Source organism: Cricetulus griseus (genome assembly GCF_003668045.3).
Source record: "Cricetulus griseus strain 17A/GY chromosome 1 unlocalized genomic scaffold, alternate assembly CriGri-PICRH-1.0 chr1_1, whole genome shotgun sequence".
In the NCBI taxonomy this organism is placed as follows: Eukaryota; Metazoa; Chordata; class Mammalia; order Rodentia; family Cricetidae; genus Cricetulus; species Cricetulus griseus.
This window is the reverse complement of record NW_023276807.1, coordinates 13,516,645-13,526,130: the sequence shown is the minus strand read 5'-3', so window position 1 is coordinate 13,526,130 and position 9,486 is coordinate 13,516,645. Positions and strand designations below refer to the sequence as shown.

At 47.0% G+C, this 9,486-nt stretch overlaps 1 protein-coding gene across 1 annotated transcript; it reads right to left on the bottom strand.

Annotated features, from left to right (window-relative positions):
• Nucleotides 1-1,227: 1,227 nt before the first annotated feature.
• On the bottom strand, nucleotides 1,228-7,401 carry LOC100756508 (cryptic protein). The gene is made up of 6 exons (XM_027386899.2): nucleotides 7,349-7,401; nucleotides 7,045-7,094; nucleotides 6,777-6,944; nucleotides 6,067-6,181; nucleotides 5,865-5,974; nucleotides 1,228-1,325 (listed from the first exon to the last, which is right to left on the bottom strand). The coding sequence occupies exons 1-6, from the start codon at nucleotides 7,399-7,401 to the stop codon at nucleotides 1,228-1,230; spliced, it is 594 nt and encodes a 197-aa protein (XP_027242700.1).
• Nucleotides 7,402-9,486: the final 2,085 nt, after the last annotated feature.

Here is a 9,486-nt window from a genome sequence, read left to right as displayed (position 1 = left end):
AAGCCATAGGAAACCCACTACTGGAGTAGAAGTGTGTGTGTGTGTGTGTGTGTGTGTGTGTGTGTGTGTGTGTTAAGAAAAAGCAATATTTGAGTAGGTAAGGAGATGGAGGAGGTTCTTGAGGGGTTGGAGAGGAGAAAGAATATGATCAAGAAATATTATATAAAATTCTCAAAGAATCAATGCAAACAGAAGAACAAGAACAAAAAGAAGAGTCACTCATGTATACTATGGTAGACCTGTTTTAAAGTACTTCCATTTTTTAACAAATGCACAAACTTCAGAGTTTTGTCTTCTTGGTTATTCCTCAAATAGTGGCATTACATGCAGCTTGACAAATCTTTAATGACATTACATGAGTCCCTATGACATAACCAAGGATGCACACAGGGCCAGGTAATAGTAACCAATAGCACTGGCAATAGCCTGTAACGTTGGGGATGTTTATGGGATCCCATTGACCAACAACTCAAAAGATGTTCCTGGTACCGGGGGTTTTATTTGTTATCATATAATATCTAGTTGGCATATCCCCTGAGATAACATGTTAGCTCCATTTAAACTCCTCATTTTATATGTGCATATATTTTAGGGAGATGTTGTGAACTCCCCAAAATGGTCTGATTACTGTTAATGAAGAAGCAAGTGCCAGGATGTTTGCTTCCAGTCCTTCCTCTCTTCTTTTGAACACACACAAGTGTTTAAGGCTGTTGGCTTTTGCAAAACCCAGAACAGAGGTCAGGACCCACCATCCCTCTCCCATGGGCTCTGAGGTCCTGATGAAGAGACTGACAGTGAACAGTGGGTCACAGGGAGACTCAGCAGTGAGACATACAGGTTAAAGTTCAGGCTGTTCAGAGTGGCTGTCACCCTGGGAGGGGCCACATGATTGGGCATCTCATTCAGTCCTGCTTAGAGCATACTCTGAAACCTTCAGAAAGGGATTCTGGGTGGAACACACTGGGCTCTGGTGTTGAGCTTTGCCTCCACTGGAGACCTTGAAAGGAGGTTCAGCAAGCAAGGAGGGCTCACTGTTGAACATGTTTATTGCACAGCACAAGGATCCATTATATTTCAGAGATTCTGTTATTTACAGCACACAGCATCCACACAGATGCCCACTTCCAGCCCAGCTTTCCTGCTGGCATGCTGGGGCACCCTGTGCAATCAAGGGTGACTCCTTGCACCCCCAAGAGACTCTGTCACTGAGCTTAGGAGCCTCAAACTTCACCAGCTGAGAAGGAGGCAGAGCAGCAGGAAAGAAAGACTCAGAGCACTGTTTGCACTTGACCCTCTGGCCCTTGAAGAGAGGAAGCCTTTTATGTCTGAAAAAGAACAGAGAATACATTAAGTGCACAGCTGCAGGCTTGCCTAAAGGAACATGGAGAAGTCTGCACCCATTCTTACTAACGCGCTCTTCTGCCTGGCTCTGAGCCAGCCCTTTTATGGTCGGGACCTGCCCTACCCCATATGTGTGGGTATGTGTCCATATATAGTCTGTTATGTATATGTGTGTATATAATTGTCTATAGTAGTCAACCCTTGGCTAGCCTGGAACTCACTATTCAGAACAGGCTGTCTTCCGGCTCACAGAGAGCTTCCCGCCTCTCCCCCCTGAATACTGGGATAAAAAGTATGTACCACCAAGTCCATCCATCTTCCTTCTTTTTCAGGACTGAGCAACAGAGCTCTTATCTAGTATGTGTTCAAAACAAACAAATGAAAGAATTATTTTCTCTGTATCCAGAGACATTGACTTTTTGTGGAACACTAAAAGCTGACAGGGGAAGAGCCTTCATTGTTTTTACAAGTGAACAAATAGTCCTTTCTTTAGCCTAAGTCATTTACCTCATGAGCAGAAGAGGGAAACCTCTGAGGATATTGTACATGACTAAACCAGGGCAAATAGAACCAACTTAAACAGCTTGCAGTCACCTGGTATACAGATGGCCCAACTCTGCCCATATGAGTTCCTAGTGTCTTTTTCCATGTGCAGGTGTGTGTTCACATGTGTGTACAAGGTATCTGTGTGTTTGTGGAGGCCAGAGGTCAACCTTGGATGTCATTCTTTGACACCTTCCAGACTTTTTTTTTTTTTGGAGAGAATATCTCTCATTTGGACCTCAGACTCACAGATTAGGGTAAGCTGGCTGGCTAGAGGACCCCAGGGATTATGCCATCAAAACATACCTAAAACACACAAGCAAAAACCCACATGAATGGACAAGAAGTGTTGATGTTGGGTGTGGTGGTACACATCTTTAATTCTAGCTCTTAGGATGCAGAGGCAGGCAGGTTCCAGGCTAGACAAAGATACAGTGATACCCTACCCTACACTGTATGTCTCAAATAAGAAGGAAGATGGGAGGGAGGATAAGGAGGAGAAAGAAGGGGAGAAGGAGGAAGAAGAGGATAGCAACTGATGAAAATTAGGTCTTGGCCACACACAGGTAAATGCACAGGGCATCAGGTGAGGACAGGGTTGATCATACAGGGCCACCTTCTCTGGAAGAATGGAGGCCACAGGGTCAGATTCGGGCCCCTAAGGCAGTTGGTTCTCGAACACAAACTACAAGTTCAAATACACAGTTTCAGTAGGCTCTGTGAAATAAGCAACCTGGGGTCCCAAACTGGACCTGGGGCCACTGTGGTGTTTGCTTCCCAAGGAGATTCCTTGAGATTAGAAAGAAAAAAATTAGAACACCACTATCCATTTAGATAAAAACAAAAAATGTTTTATTAATACTTCATTAAAAATCTACATTTCTTATTCTGTGAACTCTCACTATTCTACGTCACACAAGGAAGAAAAAAATCTGTTCCCAGTGGATGATTTATTACTGGAACCTAAAACATTATGTATTTATCAAAAGGTCTTCCAGATTGTGGACATGCTATGCCCATTACTTTTGGCACATGTGAAAAAAGAAAGAAAAGAAACCCAGTTTGACCACTTGCTACCTGTCAACATGCCTTTATTGCTGAACAATGGTATCAAGGTTTTAGAGACTTCTGTGATGAGGGAAAGTTACAAGAGGTGCACGCTTCCCTTTTCCTCTTCCTTCTGCCTGAAGCCACGCCCAAAGGGGTGTGGCCACCGTTACAGCTTCACAGGCAAGAGGCTGCTACAGGGAAACATCACACACATCTCAGTGTGAGAACCAGACTCTCTCCTGGAAGCCCCTCATAGTCAGATGGCTTCACCTCCTGCCCTTCTGCCACAAGAAGCATGCTGCACCAAGACAAAACCTCCCACAGAGCATGTCTGGGGATGCTTGAACACAACACTGGGCACACACACACAAGCTGAGAGCTGTTTAGTAGCAGGTACCCCCAGGTCCAGAGTCTGGGTCTACACACAGGTGTCTATTCATCTATTTGTTGGTTGGTTTGGTTTTTGTCATTGCCAGATGTGCTGTTTAAAGGAAAAACTGAGGGCTAGATGGTGCTCAGTGGTCAGGTGTGCTTGCTGCTCTAGCAGAGGACCAGAGTTCAGTTCCCAGCACCCCTGTCTGGTGGCTGACAATACCTGTAGCTCTAGTTTCCCAAGCCCTTTCCAGCCTTCATGGACACCTGCATATACATGGCATGCACACAGCACACACATGTACATATACATAAGAAAAAAATAACTGTAAAGAGAAAGCTGAAATCGTAGCAGCTTGGCCTGTATCCATCTCATGTTCAGATTACCACACCAGCACTTTATTTCATGTTTGTTATAGAGATTAAACCCAGGGTCCAGAACATTCTAAATACGTATGCTATCACTGTCCTACACAATGGTCAAGTGATTTTTCTTTTTCCCTCGTGCTTCTGGAGATGGAGCTCAGGCCTGGCACACGCTCGTCAAGGGCTCTAGTGATGAGTTCCACCTCCAGCCCTTCATTAGTGGTTGGTGCTCTGGACATTTAGTCTTCTTTCTTGCAGGCTGCTCTAATGGGAACAGCTCCACTGGCTCTAACCTGAGCTTGGTGGAAGCTTTACATTCTTTCACTCAGTGGACCCAGTCAAAGCAAGAGTCTCTTGGAGATCTTTCAACCTGAGGGCTTCTGGGGGCAAGATATAACTTTGTATAATGGTATCTCTTTGCCATCCTTCCTAACCATAGATCATTTCAAAGTATTGTAATTATCTCAAAAGTGTTTTTTTTTTTTTTTCATGTTGCCTTCAAAACCTTCACGACATCTCATGAAGGAATCTCAATTTTTTTGAGATTCCATGTTTCTTTGGGGTCAAACTTCAAACATGGCTGCTGTTCAACATTCTAAATAACACCATCACACACAAAGGCATTCTTTTCATACTGAGTTATTCTCACCATTCAAGGCACTTGGGTGACTGGGTGCTCTATTAGCTATCCCTGGGTTTCATTTTCCTCAAATAGAGATACTGTGGATTATGAAGGATGCCAACTCCATAAACTGTGGTGGAATCCAATGAGGTAAGTGCCCAGAGCACACTGAGAATACAGTTGGTACAACCACAGGGGTAGTCCTCCTTAAACCCCTTGACCATCAGTTAGCTAGAGAGCTTGACCATGGTACTCCCTTGTTTTATCATTCACCTTTTACAATGGGCCCTGCAGCAGGATCAGTGGATCAAGGACAGTCACCCTGGAGGAGGACCTCGATACTTTGTCCAACTTTGATGAATAGAAACATTTTCAGAAGCCCATGTCACTGACCAGGCAGGTAGATTCAGGCCTCAGTCCTGAATGTTTCCAAGGATGTGAAACAGTGATGGAATGAACTGACACTCAGATGCTGCCCTGCAGACCTTGCAAAGGGATTAATAAACACCCCGGAGAATCTCTTCCCCACATTCCCGGGGAAGAACTGCTGGTAAAAATTGACCTCACCTGTGAGATCACCAGATTTACCTTGTAAATTTACCCCGATTCCCAACATTTGTGTCCTCTAACCTCTGGGACTCAAGAGCAGCAGCTGGTGGACCAACCCAACACATAGAGATTGCTTGGTTGAGAAGGGGCTTGGAGGATGCTCAGTGAGCAGAGGGAAGGCACTAGGAGTGTTGGTCCTGGGCCTGGAGACTCCTTGTGCGCCACAGGAAGGGGGAAGGGGACTCTGGAGCTAAACAGTCACTAATGGCCTAACCCAATGCCATGGTCAGAGGGTGGGGAGGGGTATTGTGACTGAGGACCTTCCTCTGCTCTGGCACTGCCCTTCCTGGACTGCCTGAGGGAGGAGCAGGGAACAAACTGTTCAGTGCCACATCCACTGGAGGGGTTCAGGGCTGCCTGGGGAAGGGCAGAAAAATGGCGCAGGGGCTTATTTCATGCAGTGTTCCTTCGACACAATGGGCAGCCAAACCACGCTGGAGTGACCGGGCAAGGGGGGTAGGGACCTCGGCTGACTTGTCTACCATTGGGAGTCCAAGCCAGCTCCTGTTAAAGGAAGAAAGGCTGTGACAGCCTTTCATAGGGTTGCAGTGTAGCAACCCCTCCCTTCCTGCTCAGTGCTATTCTTGTGTCCCCAGTTTTTGGGTACCACTGGTGATCTGCTGAGCTAGCTTGGCTCCCAGGGTAACTCTGCCCTGCATCTTGAAGCTCGTGGAAGGAATCCCAGTGCTCTGAGATACCGCTGGCAAATCACCGTACACACAGCCATCCCCACAAGGAAAATGTAAAGAACGATAATAAATTCACGGCAGATTCACAATGATCGGAACTCCGTTGAGCAACACACGGATCTAATGTGCTCAATACTAAGTTCTGTGCACAAACAGATGCTCTATCGACTGGTGCGCCATCCACTAACAGCAAAGACGTGTGTGTGTGTGTGTGTGTGTGTGTGTGTGTGTGTGTGTGTGTGTGTGTGTGTCGCCGGGCGGGGTGCTCTTACCACAGTGGCTGAACGTTTGGCGTGGGAGGCAGTACAGGGCTGAGAAGATGCACCTGCATAGGCGGCAGCTGTGCAGGGTCCAAGCTCCGTGCCCCAGGGCGCCACAGTCTCTGTAGAGGCCAGGACAGGTCAACCTCGTGTCATTGTACCCCTCTCTCTCTCCCGGGCCAGTCCCCTCTCAGCCCACTTGTGCTCCACCCACCTGTGCCTCTGGTCGTGCTCGCAGTAGCGACCCGTGAAGTGCGCAGGGCACACGCAGAAGCTGCCCAGAACGCAGGTGCCTCCGTTGTGGCAGCAGCGGGATCCAGGGACCACACCTGCAGGATGACCTGGGTCAGCAGCGGTAGTGGCCTCTGGAGCTCCCCTAGTCCCCTCCCGCAGAGGGCAGGGCGCCACAGCCTGGGAGGGAACGTGCCTGCTGAGTGTGTTTGCTAGGTAAACCTCACTCTTTCAGCTGAAGGCTAAAAAACAAGCTATCAGGAATGTGGGCGGGAGCCGGCACAGCCCTTGACACCCTCCACGTTGCTGCTTCTCCCTCCCTTCCACTGCTAAAGTTAGCATGGGACTTTGTGGACAGTGATTAACCGCAGGCCTCCCAGGCAGGACCACCCATGGGTGTGATGACGTTAGCGCCACCTGGAGCCCCTAAGAATGCTGGAGTTGCCTGAATGCCAGGGAAGAGCCTGTTGCCTTAGCGACACGGGAAAGCTGATAGTTTTGCCAATGAAACCACGAAACCTCGGAGTAAACTCATCACTAAAATTTCCTTTTAATTTTTTTTTTTAACTTGAAGGTGCAAAGATGCTCTTGCAGTGTCTCCTTTCCACCCTGGTTTATCCCACTACTCCCCCTCCCCCCAGCCCCCCGGTACTCAGGATCCACTGCACCCGACCGAACACAGTTAAGACTTACTCTCTCCAAAAGTCCTGGAGTAGGGAGGGGAATCCGGTAGGCGCCACCCCTCCTGGCTGCCATTCTCTGTGCTGGAATTACTCAGAATCCCATCCAAAGTCGTCCCCGGGGGCTTTGGAGACAGGGTATTGCTGATTTCTCTGGCACTGTCTGATTCCCTCTGATAACCTTTAAAGAACAACAAAGTAAGCCACTAAATGACAGAGAAGCGGGGATTTTAGGACTTAGCACTGAAACTCAGAAGAAAAAAAAAAAAAAAAAAACTTACTATTTCCCAAATGGACAAGCTGCAACGCTACAGTCATCAAGAACAGAGGTCTGGAATATTTAAAGGAAATTGTTGAAGTTTCAAGTATACAGTCAATTCGTACATACAATTCGTATGTCAGTCATGATATAGAATAGATAGCACACTTATAACTTAACAAAAAATTACAAGCATTGTAATCATTGTCACACGTGTAGATTCTGAAGAAGTAGTTAAAGTTTAGAAAGGTTTTGAGATGAAAAATGCCTGAGAATTTTAACCCCCTAGCCTGGCTTTCTAGAACCTGGGTGACTTCTGACCTTACCTGGCTTGGTACCTTTTCAAACCGACGCCTAGGGCTGGGGAGTCCCCTGTCATCTGTGTTGGGGATCAATAGCCACAGGAGTTGAAACTCGATGTCCTAGCCCAGGAGTCCTTCCTCCAGGCCTTGGAGTCACTATAGCAGGTCTCAGAATGCACAAGCTTGCAAGACAGGGATGTCCCTGCCGTCTGCCTGGACCAGAAGGCAACAGGGCTGAAGGAAGATCTGCAAGGCCAGATGTGGAAGTCCTCCGGCCAGGACTGCTATGCCATCCAGGCTCGAAGGGCTGTCCCTTAGAGAGAGTCCTACAGAAGAGGGGGTGGAGACAGGCTGCCTGCCTCCCCAGTGCTATTTACAGTGATGACAACAGCAGGGTGGCCAGGCCCTGATGTAAACCATTGGGGACAGAGACAACAGGCCTCCTTAAACTCACTACAAAACAAACAAGAAGTTGAAAAGGCTGAGATCCCAACATGAATCAAAGAGCTTTCCAGGAAAGATAGAACATGGAAACTATTGGTCAGACCTTGTACTGGGCTCAGCTGGAGAGGGGAGCTGGTCAGTGGGACACAGCAGCTGAGGAGTGCTCCCATATGTTCTATGTGCTGAACAGGAAGGAAAAGGGGAGCACTCCAGGCTCTGCTTCCTGGTTGGGGGGGGGAGGCTTGTTGGCTTCCATACATGGAGCCTCTGCCCTCTGGTGTGTACACAGCACTGATGTCACAAGTGAGGAAGCTGAACTCTGAACTCAAGGCCCATCTGTACAGGGTCCCTTTGGCCTGAGCCAAGATGCTGCAGGCTGCAGCCTGAATCACTGTAGTGGGTGACCTGGGGCTTCTGCTCCTCAGGTTTTCTAACTACTAAGATAGGACCTGAGCCCTATTGTTATCATAAAAGAGGACACTTTGTAATAGGTGTGGTAAATTCTTCTGTGACTTTAATGTAGAAACTCACTTCTTAAAAATATTGTGTCCTCCACAGCTGCAATAGTGATTGGCACTGGCTTCATTCATTTTTCCTTTAAATCATTGAAGAGGTTGTTAAACCAGGAAGGAATTGGTGAGCCTTCCTGGCCTGTGATCTCCCAATGAAGGGCTTTGAGAGCTTCCAGGATTAGACAGGGACTGGAAAACACAGTGGGCAAAATCCACAGAGAGGATGGGGCCTCAGGACTTCAAGGAGACACAAAAATTCAGTTTTAAACGTAATACTTGTTACTGGGATATTACTCAGTTCAATCACATGTACAAAACAAGTACAATTTGTAACTTTAAATCAATACAAACTTTCAGGCAGGCGTTGGTGGCACACACCTTTAATCCCAGCACTCGGGAGGCATTGGCAGGCCGATCTCTGTGAGTTCGAGGCCAGCCTGGTCTACAGATCGAGTGCCAGGATAGGCTCCAGAGCTACACAGAGAAACCCTGTCTCAAAAAACCAAGATAAAAAAAATCGATACAAACTTTCATATGAGCTAAACAATTGCATGTTTTTAAAGAATAGGGCCAGAGAGATGGTTCAGGGATTAAGAGCACTGTTACCCTTGCAGATACTATGGGTTAAATTTACAGCCCCACATGGTGGTTCACAACTGTCCTTAACTCCATTTCCAGGAAATCCAAAGGCTTCTTCGAAAGTCTGCAGGCACCAGGCATATCCGTGTTGCACAGACATATGGGCAAGTAAAATATTCATACACATAAAATTAGTTGTCCTTAAGCTAAAGGAGCTAAAACAAAAAAAAAAAAAAGTCGTCCTTAAGCTAAAGAAGTGAGTGCATTTCTTTGCATAAACCAGTTTTAAAATGGCCATTGTACAGGATGCCACGGGGACTTCCTGATAATACTCAAGTTTAAAGGCACTATCTCAGATCCAGTCTCTCCTCCACACGATTTCTTTCACTAAAATTTTCATAGAGTACATTTCAATGCATACGTGAGAGCTGGGAAACTGACCCAGTAAATTCAGACTCACTGTGTCAGTGTGAGCCTGGACAGTCCTATTTCCCCCTGGGCTTAGTTTTCATGCAGTTACCAAAAGCAGTTCCCAGACACATGTCTGTCTTGCTGTTGTTTATCTGTGGTTATTTGCTTGCTAGGCAGGAACCAAACCACCTGAGCCACATGTCCAGCTGCTCAACC

Coding starts and splice junctions, on each gene's coding strand:
- LOC100756508 (XM_027386899.2), bottom strand. CDS start 7,401: ATGACAGGGGACTCCCCAGCCCTAGGCGTCGGTTTGAAAAGGTACCAA. Junction 6,945..7,044: donor GCTTGTCCATTTGGGAAATA/GTAAGTTTTTTT, acceptor TGTTCTTTAAAG/GTTATCAGAGGGAATCAGAC. Junction 6,182..6,776: donor CTCCAGGACTTTTGGAGAGA/GTAAGTCTTAAC, acceptor GTCATCCTGCAG/GTGTGGTCCCTGGATCCCGC.